This window comes from Mastomys coucha, unplaced genomic scaffold (genome assembly GCF_008632895.1).
Source record: "Mastomys coucha isolate ucsf_1 unplaced genomic scaffold, UCSF_Mcou_1 pScaffold12, whole genome shotgun sequence".
Lineage (NCBI taxonomy): Eukaryota > Metazoa > Chordata > Mammalia > Rodentia > Muridae > Mastomys > Mastomys coucha.
In genome coordinates, this window is record NW_022196894.1 from 78,593,678 (window position 1) to 78,616,155 (window position 22,478).

At 32.8% G+C, this 22,478-nt stretch overlaps 1 protein-coding gene across 2 annotated transcripts in view; it reads left to right on the top strand.

Moving 5' to 3' along the window:
- Ncam2 (neural cell adhesion molecule 2) overlaps window positions 1-22,478 on the top strand; it is a 409,274-nt gene that overhangs the window by 236,069 nt on the left and 150,727 nt on the right. For both annotated transcript variants that reach the window (XM_031364293.1, XM_031364292.1), the window contains exons 5-8: window positions 1,394-1,531; window positions 12,268-12,385; window positions 18,882-19,042; window positions 22,065-22,210. In XM_031364293.1, the coding sequence (XP_031220153.1) occupies window positions 1,394-1,531; window positions 12,268-12,385; window positions 18,882-19,042; window positions 22,065-22,210 (563 nt within the window). The remainder of the gene's footprint in view (window positions 1-1,393; window positions 1,532-12,267; window positions 12,386-18,881; window positions 19,043-22,064; window positions 22,211-22,478) is intronic.

The window sequence follows — 22,478 nt, forward strand, 5'->3', positions numbered from 1 at the left end:
TATATATATATATATATATATAGTCCTTAACAAAGTAGGAACAAAGCAACATAAATATAGTCCTTAACAGTACAAAAAATGAAAAAAAATATATATATATTTGTTCCTTAACAGTTGAAACAAAGTAACACATATATAGACTTTAACAGAGTAGAAACAAAGTAACATATATATAGTCCTTGACAGAGTAGAAATAGGCATGAGTGAATTCTTTTTTTTTTTTTTTTTTTTTTTTTTTTTTTTGGTTTTTCGAGACAGGGTTTCTCTGTATAGCCCTGGCTGTCCTGGAGCTCACCCTGTAGACCAGGCTGGCCTCGAACTCAGAAATCCGCCTGCCTCTGCCTCCCAAGTGCTGGGATTAAAGGCGTGCGCCACCACGCCCGGCTCGTGAATTCTTTACATAGTTAAAAAAAAAGAAGTAAAGAAAACTAAAAAAAAAAAAGAAAAAAACTTTGACACTAAAAAGTTTCATTCATTATGCTGTTAAATAGAGATGTTGCTCAGATATCTCAGGTGATTACCCACTTCACTTCCTAACACTTTAGACCTACTCAGAGATTAAATGTACTTGTTGCTCTGGCAGAGCACTTGGGTTCAATTCCCAGCGCCTACATGGTGACTCAAACCCATCCATGAATGCTTTTTTCAGAAGAGCAAACAGGTATGCACCCCATACATGGAGGCAGATAAAACATCTATGCATATAAAGTAAAATAATTTTAAAACCCACAATTATCACTTTTAGGAGTCAATTAGAATGAAATGTTTTCTGCCTTTCAGCCTACCTTTGTGCACATAAACATGCAACAATGAACCTCGAAAGAAAAATTAATGCTCATATCTAATTATTCCTAAAGATTGATTTGTAATTTGCAGAAAGAATTACTTAAATAAATTGAAGGCATAACCATTTTTATATCCTTTATGCGTCTTGAACATTAGTGGGTCATTTGGCTGTCTTCTCAGGTTATGAAAATATTGGCAGTTTAATTATTCTTGGGGAAGGATGTTCAATAAATTTTCTAACTATTTTCTATAGCCAAGTGACTGCATTTAAAATCTGTCAGGTCAGCAACTTCTAAAGTCCTTGCATTGTTCTTTTGTGCATCATTTTTGCATTCAGAGCACCAAGGAGAAAATAATAGTCTAACCATTTTATGTGGATATAAAGTCTTGAATGTATTTTAGGGGTGAATATAACAAGGCTGAGGTAGAGTGAAAAACTTGAAGTCATGAAATTGCATTTTACTTTCAAATTTGAATTTTTGGTGGATGGAAAGTTGGATAGTGTGAGAAAAGTGCTGTATTTGTATTTTAATTCTTAGAAATTCAGAGAACTCTGGACTTTGTCTCAATTACTTATGTCATTTTCTCTCCTTTGCTTATTTTTCAGATCGGTTTGCAGTGCTTGCAAACAATAATTTGCAGATCCTCAACATCAATAAAAGTGATGAAGGTATATACAGGTGTGAAGGAAGAGTGGAAGCTAGGGGAGAGATTGACTTCCGGGATATCATTGTTATTGTTAATGGTAAGCCACAAATTATTTGTGTACAATCTGTTGTTTATTTTAGCAATGTTTGTTCAAAGGGAACTGTGAAGTCAACAATGAATATTTTGTACTAAATACCATCCATCTATGCCTATGAGAATGTACCAACTTTTCTAATTGCATTTGCTGAATGTCATGGAAACATACTTTTCAGCATGTTAATTACCTTTTGTCAGGTGTGTCATTGAAAGACTGCAACATGGAGCATAATGATAGATTAGATTGATACTTAAAATTCTGTGATGTATCACTTGATTTTCCATTTTGTAATTTTAATAATTGAGTTAATATTTTTACTTTCTATGGATCAATGATAACAAATAACCAAGTTTATGGAATAATAGTATCTCATCCAAATTGCTTCTCATACCATACAAACTGCCTTGTTAAATAGAATTTGCATCAAATTATTTTTGCCTTCATTTTTATAATTATTATCTAAGAGATATCCTTGCCACTTCCTTAATATTTCTTAATTATATTTCATTTTCTACCTCAAGTTTTTCATGCTTAAAATGTGCTTTATATAGTATTCTCCTTCCACTGAGAAATCTCCTCTTATTACTTGGTTCTACCTCACTAACTACAAAAGATTTCAATGTTACTATCCATCGAGAGCACTTATTTCTAATACAGAAAATTGTTGTAAAGAGCCTCCATCCTAATATTTATGCCAATAGAAAGAAATTACAAAAAAAAATACAAAACTTATTGATTCAAGAATTTAAATGGTATTTTACATTCAATGCAGGTAAATGATTTCAGTACAAAAAAAACAGATTTAATGCTTGATATTCCAGTTTGCATATACATATAAGATTATGTTTTGTTAATTACAGAAAAAAATCCTTATTTTACATAAAGTGGATATGTAAAATAATTTTGCTGTGTGTTAATGAGAATGCATTTGTATACAATGTATAAAACATATGAATATATGGGTAACTGGTGATTAATTTTTTTGTTCAATGATCCACTTGTTCTTCAAGCTTCTTTTCCTGAAGATTTATGAAAATTTCATAACAGTAATTCACTAAGTATTTGCAATTCCTTTTCCTTTTCGAGCACAGACATAGCACCCTAAGTTATAGAGTTCTTTAAACTTGTAAGCAGCAATACAGAGTGACCACATGTTACTGTGTAAATGTATATATATGTACATATATACATAGTACATATATACACACACGTATTACTAACTAAAATGTTAAGTTAGTTATGTTATTAAAAAGTATAGGTTAACCTTTTATTGTTCATGATCATATAATTTTATTTACTATATTATTATGCATAGCTTGTTCTGATACTATAAATATTCATTCTTATGGAACGATTATTGGTTTATGTGTATTCATATGAATAACATTAATTTAAAACTTCAAATTTATCACAAGAATTTCTCACTAAAGTAGAATCTTAAGTTCTGTTTTCTTATTCTTATTTATTTAAGAGTCTACAATAAAGTAGATATAAGGAAATATTATTTCTGGCCATGAAAACATTTTTGCAGATGAGACTTTTTCATCTCTGTCTGATTTGATTACACACATGTCAATTCCATTTTTCTTTCCTATACAGACTCAACTAAATCTCGTATGATATTCTTAGCTTGAACAATGCTAACTAACATGTTTTCCATTTACGGTCACAATGTCTTATGCTTTAAAGTAACTGGAAACCCTTTTCTGCAATATAACTCTTTACAAATTCCAGTATTGATTACTTCTCATATGGGTGGTGCATTTGGGCCCTGTCAAGGAGATGCATTGACGAACGCCACCAGATAGCTGTGATTTTTCTCTTACATGCTCTTTGACTTATCCGGGAATTACATTTTATCCAATCTTATGGATTCTTCTGTTTATTTGTGTGTCTAGCTCTTGAGAAAGTCAGAAAAATTGCCCTGGACATGTCTTTGTTTCAATTTTCAGAATGTGCCTGACCTCTTAAAGATTTTTCATTGGAAATTTTAAGATTTCAAAAGAATTTAAAAAATTAACGTATAACTTTTTTCTCTGAGTAGCTTCACTTTCTTAAATTTCAAATTCAACTTTTGTTCTGATTATTTTCCAATTAATATTCTAGTACTACAAAATGTATGTTTATTATATATTATATAATTTTATTTTTATATATACATTTGTATATTATAATAATCTTTCTCTCCCCATATTATGATAGCTCTTATCTTGTTCTACTTTCATTATAGTATTGAATGACACAAGTATATATTTTATCAGCCTGTGGACCATATTGGGGAAATGAATATGAATTCATAGCTTATATACAGGTGCAGAGACATAATACTTATTTTAAAAGCCTATTTCCAAAAAATGGAATTGCAGTTTGTTTTTCAAAGAAAGTCATGTTTGTCAAGTCAAGATGTAAAGGTTTCCAAGTAGTTTATTCAAACATTTTAGATTATATATACCAGCAATGTAGTAGCTGGAAGAAGAATGATTCCTTTCTATTTAGAAGAGATTTAGTAATGAAAAATTGTGACTTAATACAAATGGGAGAGAACAATCAGGCTGTAGACAAATGCAGAACTGTAAAAAAGTGAAAACTGACCATGGATATGAGCATAATAAAGCAACTGTGACTAGAATACACTATTTTCAAAATATGGAGATAATGTCAGTATTGGATGGATTGGGTATGCCATTAAAAACTTACTGTCTTCTATGTAATAATTAGTTATTCCTTTGTGAGAAAGGTATTGCAGAGGAGTAGAAAGCTCTCAGTAGGAGAGAGGGAGGGAGTTGAAGTAAGAAATTGGAGCCCGCACTCACTAATGGAGAAGAAAATGAATAAGAAAGGATATAATTAAGCATTATATTAACAAAGATATGTAACACTTGACAAAAATAAAGGGTCATTCCAGTTACCTAGTACCAAATTCTTGGTTTCCAGTTTAGCAGACGCTAACAGAGTCTAATAAGGTGTGAATTTAAGTATTTCTGCTTGATTTGACAATTATATACTTACAAGACACATTAAATAGAATACCATTATTTAAGTAGCATAGACCGTAGCATAATCTAAGTAGTATAAATGTGCATGTACATTCACTGAAGGACAGACATAGCGACTTCATTCCTTTTACACCATGCTTAACTCTTGAATATCCTGCAAAATCATTCAGAAGTGCATCATAGAAAGTCCTGAATGTGTTTGAAAGCTTTTCCATAAAGTCTTTAAGATTTGAAGCTAGATAAATATGTTTGCATATACACAAATCATAGTTGAACTCTTTAAAATGAAGCCAATGTTATTTCCTGCACCTTAATCAAAGCAATTCTGTCCTGTCTGATTTCCAGCTTTCTATCACTACTCAGAAAATATTCTTAGATATAAAGAAACAGGCCGGTATAGATTTAAAGTGTAAATGTCAGTACAAGGTTATTCATATAAAAATGATGTGCCTTATTTTCTAAATCTTTTGTAAATTCACAAAAATGACCCACTAACCACAGATTCAAATTTGGGGTAATGGAGATAGTAACAATTGAGGTTGAATGAAAATTATCAAGAAATCGAACTTTAAGGCAATTTTATGTTACTCTTCTTTCAAATGTCACAATCAACCATAGATGATAATGGCTGGGTGTGTTTATGAAAGTGAGTATCCAGCTGTAGAGTGTAGTTTTCATCAATGATCATTGGGCTATGATCTCTGCATTTATGTCTACATCAACTCATTTCTATAGGGCAAGAAAATGAGGAATACTACTTTCTGATACAATGAATGAAATGACAATTTTCTTTACAAGCTGTACAAAATGTCATAGAATCTAAGCATCAATACATAAAAAGACAATATATAATACCTTAAAATAGTCAATATTATAACTGAATCAACCATAAAGACAGAGGGCAATAATAAACCAAATTTATGATTATAATATATGAGAAAATTGTTAATAATAATATGCAAAATACAATATATAACCTAGGCCAAGTGCAATAAATATACATTTATTAAGACCAATCTAATTTCCAATTTTTTATTTCCCATCAATTCTATAAAATTCCCCAAATTAGAAGTCTGACAATATAAAAGGAAAGAGATTTTATCCAGCCAGTGTTTTATGGATTTTTCTTATGACAAAATTTGGTTATATGTGTGAATAGGTTTGTATATAGATATAAAAAATATACAAGAATTTATCTATACTCACATAAGTGATTTTCATGAGGAGATAACAGTATTAGACATTTCTTACTTCTCATATATCTAAAATTTATAGATTCTGTTCAGTACACTTATACTGAAATTCTGCTTGCCAATATTTGTAAGTACTCATCTGTGCTAACTAGATGTTTCAACTTGAACTAGCTAGAGTCATCAGAATGGAGGGAACCTCGATTGAAGAAATCCTTCCACGTCTATTTGTAAAACATTTTCTTAATTAGTGAGTGACTGTTGGAGGATGGGCCAGCATATTTGGCTTGGTCATCTCTGGGATGTTAGTTCAGAGTTCTATAAGAAACCATGCTGAGGAAGCCATCAGTAGGTAGCAAGCTTGTAAGCCGTAGCATTCCGTGGACTCTACGTCACCTCTTGTGTTGAGGCTCCAGCCTAACATTCACTGATAGACTACAGAAGGCAAGTGTAAGGCAATTAAACCTTTTCTTTCACAATTTGATTTTGGTTATGGTGTTTCATCATAGCAATAGCAACCCTAACTAACTAAAGTTGGTACCATAATAGTTAGGTATTTATTGATTGCTGTAAAAAAAAAAAAAACTGACCAAGTTGTTATGTGGAGGATTGCAGGAAGATTTTGAAACATTGTGCAAGAAAAGTCATTGAATGTTCAATGCTTGGTGAGCTGTTTGGCAGGAGCTTGGAAGATAAGAATGTTCAAGACAATGACGATTGGGGCCTGGCTTGTGATGTTTTGAAAGGATGATTAAAAATTCTAACAAGGCCATTCATTATTTTTGAATCTGTATTCTGGTTAGCTGGAGTTGAAGAATTGGCTGTGATCAACACGATACCAGAACTACTAAAGTGAAAACGTTGCTTTGCTATAATATTCAGTATTGATCTAATGGAGCTGAAGAGACTCACTTCATTGAGGTGCAATATTCTGAGAATACCTGATAGCTGACAGCAGATATGGTTCAGTGCGGCAGCACTTGATAGTAGTGTGAGAGTTATGAAGATTAAACTAGCTTGAAGGAATGAAGGGATCATGAAGAACATCTGAGGACTGACATTGTAAGAAACCAGTAGAGACCATTGGTGAAGGTGCAGTCTCAGTGACATTTGATGACACTGGATTGAAGGAATCATGCATCGAATTGTAGGCTGGCACCATGAACAGAACCTAGGAGAGGCGATTGTGGAAAGTGCAGCCCTATTGAAGAAGACTCCAGTGTTGTGAAGATGCAAAAACCATAGGATCATAACCAAGACCATTGACAACTGTGGAGTGAAGCCACTGGAGCCTAGAAGATAGGTGGTATGTGTTGTAGTTGCAGACATGGGGAAGTAACCCAAGATTTTTGGAAGATCTCAGAAGATTGTGAGTGAATCCCAGATAACTGGAGTTTGGTTTTGCATTGTTCATACTGTGACTATGCATTGGTTCTTCTCTCTTGAAATAACAATGTATATAATTTATTTTTGATTCATTGGGATCCCACTGCTGAGAAACTGAATTTTATTAGAATTTAGATTTCAAAGAGACTGAACTTTTAAAGATGTGAGACTTTTAGAATTTGCAAAATTTTATACATTGATATACATATTAATGTAAGCTCTTGGAGATGAATAAGAAGGAAAGGTTGTGGCTTAATAATGATGTGAATGCTTGTCAAGTTGACAAGGAACCATTTTGCTGGCTAGTTTTATGTCAACTTGCATTTGTCACATATACTTTAGTCTGCATTTCCTTTCTGGAAAGCTGTTCATACTTTATCTTACTAATCATGTAATTTCTTCTTCACAACACCTTATTCTACTAGCTCCACTTTTTTTTTAAGACTAACTGCTTGAAACCACTGCTCACCCTCCACAGGGTATACACGTTTAAAAGTTTTATTTGAAAGGATAGGATAGAGTCTGACAGAAAGGAAGAAAGCAATACTCTCGGGGGTCCAATTTGCACAGAAAATGCATTGTCTGCAGTGCCACCCAACATCTGAGCAAGGCAGCTCAGTTGAATCCTTACTGAACTTCAAGACAAGGTATGAGATTTTTTAGAACAGGTGAAAACTCCCCATGCAGGTAATGATCTCAAGGCTTGCTAAAGGAATTTTCTTGTGCATCATATATTCCAGGACTTTTATTAAGGCAAAATCTCAAGTGACAGCCTTCTCAGGATCTTTGTCAACACAAGATTTTCCAACTGAATTGTAAATCAATTCTTTGCACACAAACTCTAGCAGTGAATCTTTCAACTGACTTGAAAGTATTCATTTATATACCAATATTCCACAGATTTGACAGTGATCTATTGTTATACAAGTATGTTCCACTTTCAGTATACTTTTTTTGAAAAAAAATTTATTTATCTTTTATTGTATTTTATAATTTTTAAAAATCACATAATAGAACTATTTCAGTTTCACTATTATTATTTGATGGTGATAGATTTTACCAGGTTTCCTGGGTAAACTTTACTTTGAAATTCAGTGCTAATTATGCAAAATGGGTTCTATTACTACTTTATTACATTGATAGGGCAGAAGTTAATAATATGTTTATTCTCATTTACCAAACTTGAGAACATAGGATTAGGTTTGATAGAAAGACAGAAATGAAATTCTGATTAGCTATCCACTGACGATTGTTCAGAACTTGGAAGCATATATCAAAAATAACTGACTATAAATATTTACATCATTTAAAGTAGTGAGCTAGACTTCAAATGAAATTTTAACATTGCTTTGCTTATGTCTATCATTTGATGAATAGAATGTGATATATTCTGCATGTCATTTGAGGTCTAAAAACAGTTTCTATTAAATAACACTTTAGCTTGATCATCTCTGTCAATGAAAAATAAAGTGTCATTGCAAATAACTATAACCAATATTAATGAAAATTGAAATGTAATTTAAATTTACATTGCAGCATTCAAATTTAGAGGGGAAAGAAAAGAAAAATTAAATGAACTTAGAATGAATGTAAACATAATTTCATACAGATGTGCTATGACTACAGGAATGTAATCATTGTATCAAACTGACTATAAATATTTATATTAATGAATTAATTTAATTCATACTCTATACTATGCTCACAAAACATTCCAGAACATATTATTATATGTGATTAATTATATAGAAATATCAAAGATGTAAATCATAATAGAAGGGTGCTTGCTTCCTTATCAAAAGAAGATATCTTATAATATTTAAATTCAAAATGAATTTCTATACCCTCTTTGAGTACTATGGATAAACCTTGCAAATATGGTTTCTGAATCCTATCCCATTCTTTGTTTTCAGTGTTACATGTAGTGGGACAAATCTCTTGCTATTAAATTCATCAGAAGACTTGAAGACAAGACATGATTTCTTTGTTCATAGAAAAATATAACAGATGTGTTTAGCAACAACCATGTACATCCATATTTTAATAATAGTTTAGAATATATTATATGATATTCTAAAATGGTAATATGATATAAAATGTACAGAAAAGAAAATGGTGGGACTGGAGTGAAGACTTAGTGCTTCAGAGATCTGGATGTACTTTTAGAGGACTTATGTACAATCTCTAGCACCAACATGGTATCATGCAATTAACATTAACTCATGCCAAACATGTCCGAAGCTGTCTTATAGCCTCTTAGGACAATGCCATTAGTAAACATTTATAGCCTTTAAAGAATGCAAAATACATTTTTGAGATTTTTGGCACCTTCTTTAATAGAAAAGTCTACTAAGAATTTGCATTTTATCTCCAAATAAAATATATATTTAAATAAAATTTTATGTGGACAATCCCCACAAAAGCAAAACAGAAACTTATACAAGTGTCAAAAGCTGTACAGACAGGCCAGCCACAAGGCTCGGTGAAAAAACCTTTCTGACCCCCAACCCTGAAGACATGAGTTTGATCTCTAAGACACACAAAGAGGAAAAAGAAAACTTATCCCTTTGGGTTGTCCATTTACGTCCACACTCACTCCAGAGCATGAGTGCATGACCAAGCCTACACAAACAGATGAATAAATGTAATTAAACCTATAATGTTGAAGCTCAGCTATATGAACTTATATTATAGTGCCAAAGTGGAAGAAAAAAACAAATCAATTATAAAAGCCAAAGGCAGTGCCCTGATATGATTTGTTATTATTTCTGGTATCACATTATCCATGCAGCCTACTAATTGGCCTTCTGAATATGGTATTAAATTATCAGTGAGACTACATTTTTGTTTTCTTACACCATAACATAAGAGTCAACATTCTCTTATCAAATTCAATGTTACATAAAACATGACTGGTAATATTCTATAATCTAAGGAAATTTACTGAAAATAAGAGTATAGTAAATATTAAATAGCTCAGTCTGTTAGCAACAGGAGCAGCAGATCAAAAGAACTGAAAAACTCTCTTCAACCTTCAAATATTTCTATCAGGAGAAATGGACAAGCAGGATTTCTGTTAAAAATTTGTTTGCAGTATTATGACAAAATATGCATTACTATGACAAAAATAACTTAACCATTCCTTCAAATGAATGTATAGTGAATGATAAAATAACCATGCCTATAGAATGTTGCCACTATCAACCTGTATCAGAGTAGATTCTTTATGTAGTGCATGGATTTTGAATACGGAGACCTAAGACTGGTGGAAGTTCATAGTCTAAGTGACTGATAGATGGTAAGCCATGAACGGGACATCTCATTTCTACTTCCCTCCAAAGCTTAGGAATACCATGAAAGCACAGTATAAAATGTTAGGCATCACCTATTGGGGGCAAGATCACTGCAAAATAATATATTCTTGTCATGGAAGGACTGTTGCACTTATGAACTCACAAAAACTGGCTACTAACCAGGAAAAAAGCAAGAAAAAAAATAATTCTAAGTGTTATTCTAAAACAAGAGGATGATACTTAGCCCAGAGAAGTGAAAAGCAAGAAGAAAGGCAAACTAATTGTCCAGTGGCAAAATATCCTGAACATATTCATACAAGTAACATATGAGCAGAACAAGTTATATTAAGGAATATATATGACTACATATTCATATATTTCTCCATATGTATGTGTGTGTGTGTGTGTGCACAATAGCAATTAATGAAAAATGATGTCATGAACTGGAAGGAAAGTAGAGATGGAAAGGAAGAACGAATACTGTAATTGTGTGATAATATAAAAAAAAAAGAAATTAAAAAGACAAGAAAACTCTAATGTGCCTCATTTTATGTTCACTCACAAGACACAAAATTAAAGTAGTAGGTTACATGATAAAAATATTAACACATCTATAGTTACAACAGAAAGAAAATGAGACAAAAATGAATATGTCCCGGGCAATGGTGGCACACGCCTTTAGTCCCAGCACTTGGGAGGCAAAGACAGGCAGATTTCTGAGTTCGAGGCCAGCCTGGTCTACAGAGTGAGTTCCAGGACAGCCAGGGCTGTACAGAGAAACCCTGTCTCGAAAATACAACAATAAATAAATAAATAAATAAATAAATAAATAAATAAATAAATAAATAAATGAAAAATGAGTATGTCCTTAGTATTAAGTGTTAATAGCTATAAAAGTCCATCTTTGGAGATACTAGTGATTATTCTTATGTTATTTCATGTAAAAACATGCTCCCTTTAGCTTACCTCTTAAAGGCATAAATGTGAAGTAATGTGCCTAATTATTAATGTGTATATTAGCTACTTTTCTTGTTGTCAATGGGCAATGCCTCTTCAAAGCAGATCTGAACACTACTGTAATGATACACAATTGTAATCAAGCATCTATATGTCTGTGGCTCTATTTTGTCTAATCTATTACTATATTTCTATTATAAGTACTCTTTCATCATATACACTTTAATGGCATGGGGTATGCACTGAGTACTAGCTAAGGCTTTACTTTGGAACTGAGGCATTGCTATAGAAGGCTTGTTTATTGCAAACACTGCATTTCAGCCACAGTTTCAACATGACCAAAATGTGCAGCGTATACAGTTTCACAATGTAATTAGTTGGAAATTGAGGAAGCTTAATTTTAAAATTGAATTGTTCATGAAAATCTATTTTCATACTCTATAGCTGAAGCAGTATCTCTCCATAAAATGTTTTATAGTTGTTTGAAGAAATTAAGTGTAGTTAATCAGAAAGAACATTATGTTTTGACACCTAATTTGAAAGCCCTGTCTTGAAACAGTGAATGATGGCCTATGGAATTACATAGACCAATAAGAACCCAAATAGGAAATCCATTTATGCTCAAAGTAGATTTCAATATGGATTAAATCAGTGCTCTTGTGTCTTTGTGTGACACATATTTCATGCATTATATATGTTCACTAAAATACACAATTCACTGTTTAACAGATTAAGAAATACTAAACTAATAACATGGTGAATTATCCTATTAAGCATAAGAAAACATATCACTGACTTAATTCTCCATAAGCAGAAATAACTATGGAGATCCAAAGCACTAAGAGGCAGTGGCAAATTATTGTTGGTGCAGAATTCTAGTTGCAACTCTTTATGCTGTGTCCTTTCTTCTTCAGTTCCACCAGCAATCATGATGCCCCAGAAGTCCTTCAATGCTACTGCAGAGAGAGGAGAAGAGATGACCTTAACCTGCAAGGCCTCAGGCTCCCCAGATCCTACCATCTCTTGGTTCAGGTAAATTAGTGCCACATTCTTATGTATTGTACTAAAAAAAAAGCACACAGACTAATGTTTAAAGTTGTAATTATTTAGAAAGAAGCAAAGACTGTCTTATCTCATTTAAAATTAAGATTATCCAAATCAAGTGACCATCCCTGAAAACATACACACAAGTAACATTATGCAGATGAACTGAAGTGTATTTAGGAATACATGTACAAACATGGGAATATGTGTACATATACATATACACATGTACAAATAATAAAAACGAGATCATGAATTTGAGTTTTTCCATTGTCTTTTTCTGTTTTGTTGTCTTACTCTTACATATTGTTATTATTTTTAAATGCCTTTGTTTTTTTTAAAGAAGAGAGGGTAAGAAAAAAATACGAACTTTGATGAGAGATGAAAAGGGGAGGATCTGATATAAATTTGTTTACATTTCAAATGATATCCCCCTTCGCAGTTACCCCTCCACAGAAACACTATTCCATTCCCCGTCTCCTCCCTCTCCTTTACCTCTATGAGAATGCTCCTCCACCAACTCACCCACTCCTGCCTCACTATTTTAGCATCTTCCTATGCTGGGTCATAAAGCCTTTCAAAGACAAAGAGCCTCACTTCCATTGATGTCAGATAAGTAGTCCTCTGCTACATCTGGAGCCATAGGCTCCCTCTATGTGTACTCTTTGGTTGGTGGTTTAGTCCCTGGGAGCTCTGAGTGGTCCAGTAAGTTGACATTATTCATTTTACCAGGTTGCAATACCCTTCAGTTCTTTCAGTCCTTTTCCTAGCTCTTCCATTGGGGCCCCCGGGCTCAGTTCAGTGGTTGACTGTGAGTATCTGCATCTGTATTAGTCAGGTGCTAGTAGAACCACTCAGGGAACAGCCTTACCAGGCTCCTGTCATCAAGCACTTCTTGGAATCAGCAGTAGTGTTGGTATTTGGTGTCTGCAGGTGGTATGGCTCCCTGGCTGAGGCAGTTTCTTTTCAATCAAAATAAAGAAGGAACAAGGAAGAGCATCTGGTAGATTTTAGAGGGAGAAAAGAGTAGGGAAATGATGTGGTTTGCTACATCTCATAAATAATGAAAATTATAAAAAGCTCTTAAAATAATTCCCAATGAATGTGTGTGTGTATATGTGTGTATGTACATTTGTGTACATACCATGGCATATTTATGGATATCAACGAACAGTTTTCAAGAGCTTGTTCTTTTCTTTCAACATATAATCTGGAATTAACTTAGAGTTGCAAACTTGTGAGTACTTTGATGCTGTGAGGCATATTGCCAGGGCTAGATGCCATCAATTTTTGGTTAACTGAACTAGGCTGCATAGCCAATGAGTGCATCATGTGCATGTTTCCCATGCTATAATTTTTCTGGTGGAAGGCTGGTGGAGAATGTTTACTGTGGCTACAGCATATCTTTTCTTCACCTTTGACACCATCACTCTGTTACTGATTGACTTTTTCTAGTTGCATCTGGAATAGGACTGTATTAAAATGGATATATTAGCATTTTTAGCAACATGGTTTGGATCACAATCATGTATTTTTATATGAAAATAGCTGTATATTGTCTTTTTGTACTATATTAGAGTTATATAGGTGAAATTTCAAAAAATTAGGTTTTAATTTAACAAATTGCCCACTCAAAACAATAACAATTGCATTGTAACAGGCTATATTTTGACTATTTCATCATGTGTATTAAGTTTTTAAAATGTACTTTGACTCAGCCGGGCGGTGGTGGCGCACGCCTTTAATCCTAGCACTTGGGAGGCGGAGGCAGGCGGATTTCCGAGTTCGAGGCCAGCCTGGTCTACATAGTGAGTACCAGGACAGCCGGAGTTACAGAGAGAAACCCTGTCTCGAAAAACCAAAAAAAAAAAAAAAAAAAATGTACTTTGACTCAACTATGGCCAATCATATTTTATAGGACTCCATTTTCGTTGATTATTGATCAAAGAACTAAATCGGAGGTAATGAAGTTTAAAACTGGACAATCTTGTACAGGGACACGATGATACAGTTTATGAGGGTGAGGAGATGACTAAGTCAGTTAAGTGCTTACCTCATAAACATGAGGTCCTGAATTGGATTCTCTTGCCTATCTCTAAATGCCAGTCTTGCTGGTGCATAGTTTTAAAACCAATGCTAAATAGGTACATATGCCACAATCATGGAGCATCACTGGCCAGTCAGGTTAGGCTAACAGGAGAGGCCAATGCCAAACCGTGTTCAGAAGCAAGATGAATGTGGTTTGTCATTCAGTTAACCTTGAATGTGACACCCGCTATATCTGATTTCTCATGTATGCATACATGAAAATTTCATGCATATATGAACATATACACACAATAAATGTAAAAAAAGAATACAGTTTTGTATGAACACTAAGATCTATAGTCATTGCTATACTTCATAAATTCCAAAGTGCAAGAAAAAAAATCACAAAATTGTTAGTCATATACAAATGTAAGGTAGGAAGATTTAAGCTTTACAATTTCTTTTAAGGACAATAATAGACAATACTATGGTTCACTGCATCCTTTTCAACTTTGTCTGACAACAGATTTTCATATCTGTCTTGTTTATGCTCTGAGTATATTCAATAAGAATAACACATTGGCAAACAATGTAATTGAAGCAGATACTAATTGTTTGTAATAGTATTTTTCTAGAATTGCCAACCTGACATTAGGATACTAACTCCAGGAAAGCATGATGTATCTCAGATATTGCTGATTTGACATAAGAGATCTTACTGAGTTTCTGACAGATAATGAATGCTTTTATGTTATCCAACCCAAAGAACAAATAATAATCTAGAACACAGTACTCATGGTTGTGCATTCCAAGAAGTATTAGACATTTTAATTTGTTCATAATTATTTTTAATAATTTATGTGAAATAAAATATCATAAGAACTAAATGTGACAAATTCAAAATGTATTTATTTCTATATACACACACATACATTATTTTCATCCATATATCTTCAAATGTCATTTCTTGCTTATAATGGATAGTACTTAAATTGAAACATGTTTGGTGTTTGATTTTAAAAATGTGTTTGAAAAATAGAATTGTATTGTTTAAACATTTGTAAAGATACATTTACTTTTACTGAAGGGCTTTTCTTTGATCCCATTTATCTGTAAGTATAAAAACATGTATCAAAATTCTACAAATAAATTCTTGTAAGCATTGGGAAGTATAGCTGATGCACTTGAGGATCCCGACAATCTGCTGAGTAGAGAATGTACAGAGCCAATGATATGATGGAAGTACCTGTGCTAGTAATCATGGGTCGATATACAAAAATATAGTATATTAGATGGTGTGTTTAAACAACAAAAATACAGTTTCTCACAATTCTTGATTGCTGGTATCCAAGATCAAGGCATCAGTGAGGCTGGTTTCTGATGAGGATTCTCTTTCTGTCAACCTGAGGTCCACTATATCCTGCAATAGCTTTTCCCCTGCATATAAATGCGGGGTAGTGGTGGTGCTTCTTCTTCTTCTTCTTCTTCTTCTTCTTCTTCTTCTTCTTCTTCTTCTTCTTCTTCTTCTTCTTCTTCTTCTTCTTCTTCTTCTTCTTCTTCTCCTTCTCCTCCTCCTTCTCCTTCTCCTCCTCCTCGTCCTCCTCCTCCTCCTCCTCCTCCTCTTCCTTCTTCTTTTTTAGAGAAGAAAACAAGTTCCTTGAGAATGAGAGGTAGGTAGGGTACATAGGAGAACCTGTTTTATCCCCACGATCTTGATAACAAAGCTATGTCTGCTGGTGTGTGCTTGTGATATGAGTACAGGTGAAAAGGAAGAATGTCATGTGGACTCATGGGTCTCAGTGGTCAGTCAGTCTTCACACACAATGTCCAACAAATGTAGGCATGACCTATGCAAACTTAAATTTGTTCGAAGTCCCTGTCTTCAAATTCAGTCACCTGTATGGTTAGGTAGCCAATGTTCACATGGAGGCATGACCATGCATTAGTATTTTACACAACACAGAAGATACATAAAAGCTAAAAGTTGGAACACTGTGATTAATTTCCACAAATTAAATAGCAATACCTAGTAATGTATAAACTCAGTGTTTTATGACATGTATTCTACATGATCTTTAATTTCATTAAAAGTCTAACATGATATATTATTTGCCTTGTTGTGTAATTAATTTCTGTATTACTATACGTGTTAGGATACTGGAGATTCCACTGACCCGATCTTTGAGACTTATGTGCATCTTATGTTATCACTAGTTGCCTTCAGGTACATCAAATGTGTGCTACAGATAAAAGGACCCCATCTACCCCAAAGTTCTCTCTCTCTCTCTCTCTCTCTCTCTCTCTCTCTCTCTCTCTCTCTCTCTCTCTCTCTCTGTCACTCTCTGTCACTTTCTGTCTCTGTGTGTGTCTCTCTCTATTTCTCTTTTTCTCTTTCTCTTTCTCTTTCTCCCTCTCACTCCACCCTCCCTCTCTACACAAGATCTGTTGCATGATATAATTTCTCATGGATACATCTCAGTATGGACTGCCAAATGTATCCTACCCCCTGTTCAATTTTTATCCTGTTACATCCTATAAGTAGTGATCATCCTACTTTTGCCTTGAAACCTCACAACTTGTTTCTTTTTCTATTCTTTCTAGACATAGGCATATACAAATAGTAAATGTAATGAACTTTCAACTTCTGTCTTTTGTATTTTTCTGAATAATGTTCTTTTTATATTTTTTCTGCTTATTTTGATTTCATCTCCATTTTCATTTTAGTTAACAGTTCAGTCATTGTATATTTTCACTCTTATACACAAGCTTTTATCTGTAAATAGTACCTGAATTGTACATTGTTGATTTTTAGAAAATTACATTTGAACTTTTCTTTACTTCAAACTTCTTTTAATCGTTTACAAACTTTAACTAAATATTATTTTGGATATTGATTATTTTTAATTATGTTATTTGCTTTACATGTCTGTGTATATGCTTAACCTTAATTTCTGATATTGTTTGCTAATTAAATATCTGTAATGTAGTGAATATTTTAATTACTTATTTTCAATTCATCATTTCTTTTGTTTTAGCACATGCTAATAAATACTCTCTCCATTTTAAAAATTAGTCATAGGAAGATATATCAAATTTCTATTTCATAGTAGTAGCTATCTGTACATACTCAGACATCTAACCTAGATTTTATAAGTTGCTGAAATATTAATTCCTATTTTCTAAATGTCATTTAAATTTGCATGTATATTTGTCTGTTTTTAATTCCAGTTTATACTGTTCTAGTACATGTTTTTGAAGCAATATTACTGTGTGATTAAACATTTATCCACCTTGGGTCAGAATGATAATTTGGAATAATATATCATGTGATTGTTTAGTGATAAATAGTTCCCATTAGAACTTTATGTCATTTCTCTTTTTTTCTGACTTACTTTTGGGTGTTGTCTGTGTTCTCCAATTGATATTTCTAAAATTTCTAAAATTTCGAAAGTGCCATATGAGGATTTTCTATCAGGTTACACTTTTATTGATGTACATATCAGGTATTCATTTTTAAAATGCCTTTATGTCTCTGGCATTACAGACATGCATTGAATTCCTTTGAAAGTCATGATGGTATATAAAAGTTTTGCTCTGTTTCCATGCAGTAAAGATTTTTAAATAACCTCTTTTAAATTGGAAATTTAAACTGATAAAGAAATGTTAATATCTTCTTCCTACAGAGATTCTGAATATTTTATTTCAGTGTATTGTACAAGCAATTAGGTTCACAATTGAAAATACTAAGAGAAAAAAATGGGAAAAAATGAAATGAGCAAAAAATAAGTAAAGCCAGCATATAAGATTTTGCAATGTGTAAGAATATTTTAAAGTATACTAAAAATCTTAATAGCCAACATTATTATAATTACATAAATGCTGAAGAGAACAAATTTCATTGGGGAAAGAACTTAGAAAATGATAGTTATGTGTTATCACTGTAGAGAAACAAAACATTACTATCTTCAGTATCCATCCATTTTTACTGACAATACTTATGTGAACTAGACACTCATGACATAAATTTATATTATTTCAGGTGAAATAATGGAATTTTCATATGCAATTTCTATTTATATAGGTCAAATATGTACATAACCTTGCTATGTAAATGTATGTTGTCTAGTAATTAAAGTGCAAAAGAATAAAAATCAATAATAAGACAGTATTTTCTAATACTCAGAGTACAAGTTGAATTCATGTACTTTAATTACTTGACTTAGTATTCATATTTCAACCTCAGACAAATGTCATTCTCATCTCTAAAATCAAGCTAAATTTCAAGCATTATTTTTATGTGTTTGTCTTAAAGTTACTGGAATAATAAAAGTATATTTAGACTGAATTATAACAATCAGTTATCCTAGCCATGAAAACTTTTATGCTTACATATAATAAAGTTGATTTGATGTTCTATTTATAAAATTAGATTGTGAAGATCAACTTCTTTTTTTAGGAATGGCAAACTCATTGAAGAAAATGAAAAGTATATTTTAAAGGGCAGTAATACAGAGCTCACTGTCAGGAACATAATCAATAAAGACGGGGGCTCTTATGTCTGCAAAGCAACAAACAAGGCAGGGGAAGATCAAAAGCAGGCCTTCCTTCAAGTCTTTGGTAAGTATCCTAGCACAGATCCTTATATAATACAATATCCTGCCAGGGGAAGGAAAGCAGAGCCAGCCTTCCCTCTGCTGTCAGATGCACACTATAAACTTCTCATAGACAAAAACTGGTTCTTCAACAACATACATGAAAGAATTCTTTATTTCAATATGTTATCAAACATTTCTGAATATTTATGTCATTGAATAATTAAAGGAAACATGTTGGGATTGATATTATATTTGGTGATTTCAAAATTCCCCATGTGAAAGGCTCTTGTTTAGAAGTGTTTCCCTATAACTATAATCAGTGTCTTACATTCCTCAAAGACAGTATGTGAACACTATCCATATTGAATAAGAGATATATAATCTTTTTTGGGAGGAGGCTGTCCGAGCATGTAGAATAGTTGAAGTGTTTATTTTACTGCACTGTTTTGACAACAAAAGAGATAGTTGCTCAAATACTGTGGAATCTCAAATTAAACAAGATTGGAACATGAAACGATGCTGGCTCAGTGTTTACCAATACTGGCTTCAATTCACAAAAGGCTATGGTTCCATTCTTTGAACCCACAAGGTGGCTCACAACCACCTGTACCATTCCAGTTATGTTGAATCTGCTGCCTCCTTCTGGTCTCGAGTAATGCCTGCACATGGTATACACAAGCAATGACAAAACACCAGTATAGATACAAATATATCTCTTTTTAAAAGTTAAACATACAGCTAATATTTTGTGGCTTTAGCTTCCTTTACATATGTTATTATCAAATTATTTCATAGTTAAAACAAGAAAAAATGAAAGATAAGAAATACGTGGTTAAGCAAGGTGCATGATATTTCTAGCAGCTGAAAGTGTTTTCTTCACTTTGAACACAAAATGAATAATAAGGCCTTCTGTCTGGTAATGTAGGTGCAATATGTATGCATTTACTGGATGACAGAGACCTTAATTTTTTATTCCTGTAGGATGATACAAAATTTGAAGAAAATTTATAAAAAATGAAAAATTTGAATAATAACATGTTCCCACAATGCTATGGGGTCAGATTAGTCAGATGGCATTGTTTACAGACTGTCATTTAGGCCAGCATGGTTTTGCAGTCTCAAGGTCAGTTCATGCTAAAATGATGTTTATAAAAGTCTTCAATTATGATGTATAGAAATAAACCAAAGTCATACTTAGATTTTTCTAAGAATTAAGAATACATGGATTTTAAACTCAAAATCATACAGGAAATCCTTATCTAATCTTTCTCATTTAAAATATTAGCTTCAACACTGGGGAAACTAAATAAATATTCCTCGGGGTGAGGTAAGTAGTTAGAAATAGTAGTAAATATGAAGAGGTGCTCAACTGCACAATCTCTCTGAGCCAATGTAAAACACCACTTAGTCATTTTTTTCTCTGACTAGGAGGCCAGTATGTGAGGGCAAGGAGAATATGAAGATTTCTGTGGCTTCCGTCTTTTAAAACACAAACTAATACACATTACAGTGCATCATTATGGGCTCACTTTTTGAAGCAACACAAATAAATTTATGGATTTAAAAAAAAAAGAATATAGAGGGGCTGGTGAGATGGCTCAGCGGGTAAGAGCACCAACTGCTCTTCTGAAGGTCCAGAGTTCAAATCCCACAGCCACATGATGGCTCACAACCACCCACCCGTAATGAGATCTGATGCCCTCTTCTGGTGTGTCTGAAGACAGCTATAGTGTACTTATTTATAATAATAAATAAATCTTTAAAAAAAAGAATATAGAGTTACAGTAATGAAAGAAATGAAATGTAAAACTACTAAAAGCTTTTCTTTTCATAGTTCTGGTATCAGGGATCTTACTTCTGATTAAAAATGTGTCATTTCTTAGTTAATTATGCTTTTTAAGTTATATGAACTGGTATGATAAAGCTAGATTTTAGAATCTAATTCCTTTGTATTTTGCTAAATAAGTAAAAACAAAAGGAGAGAAAGAAAGGGAGGGTGAAATAGAGGAGGGGGGAAGCAGTGTCTTAACGAGGGTTTCTTTTGCTGTAATTGACCACCATGACCATAAGTAACTGGGGGAAAGAAAGTTCCATTTCATTCTTCAAGTCTTAGGCTACAAATGAATGATTACATAATGGAGTGAGGGCAAAAACTCCCTTGGCTTGCTCAGCTTGATTCCTTCTACACCATAGGAGTACATGCCTAGGTCTGGCACCACCCACGATACCATGGTCCCTTAGCTATCAGTTAAGAAAATTTTCCACAGACTTCTCTGCATGCTAAATTTTATGAAGGTAAAAACAACAACAACAACAAAACCCTGGAACATAGATAAACCAAAGACCAAAATTTAAAGCCCTATGCCATTATATAATTCTGGAAGCAGGTGTATTTTATTATAAAGAAAATTTTATACCAATATACTTAATGTTGTATTCTATAGGGATGTAGTTATAAAGAAATCATTAATACAAGATCTATGCTTAATCAAATTAAAGTTGTAACTCATCACTTGTAATTGCATGTAGAAAATTTTTGATTGAATATGTCTTTATGTCATGAAAATTTTCAGTTATATACAACTAAATGTCTTAGGTACCAAGAAAGTCTAATAATCATTTGTCTACTTTGTTGAACTTATTAAGAGATAAAGTACAATAAATGAATAAAGAGATGCTACATATATATCTTTGTATATTTACAGTATGTTGTTTTAGAGAGGAACTTTCAATTTTGTGGTTTAGGAAAAAAATTGGAATGTTGTGTTAATTTGACAAAATTTTGTTAGGGAATTATATTTTATGTTGATTTATGTGGATCTAAAGTCACTATTATAATGAAAATAGGTAAGATTTTTATTTAGAATTGTCCCTCACCTTATTTTTAATTTTTAGGTATTTTTAGAAAGTATGTTATTACTGCTATGGAAGTAGTCATCTCACAGAGGTCAAATGTGAAATCAAAAGTTTGTTATGGAATTTTCAGTGTGAATAGTAACCATTTTGGTCCAATACCAATTGAATAATATGTATATTTTTTACAGTACAGCCTCATATATTACAACTTAAAAATGAGACGACGTCTGAGAATGGTCACGTCACACTCATCTGTGAGGCAGAAGGGGAGCCAGTTCCAGAAATCACATGGAAAAGAGCTGCAGATGGAGTCACCTTTTCTGAAGGTGATAAGGTAATACTGTTGCTTCTAGAGTAAACCATTCATAGGTATACAATTTACTCAATAATTATGTGAAGCATATAAGTGATGTATTAAAACCACCACTAAGCTAGTTTAAAATGATTGTAGTGAAGGAAATATGTCAATTTGTAACAGGTAAAATGCATTTGAATAGATTACAAAGTCTTGGGTTTTTAGTATTATTTGTAAAGCAGCTTCTATGGATGTTTGATATATACTGAATCCCTAAATGGAATTGCTACATGAACTTCAATCTTCT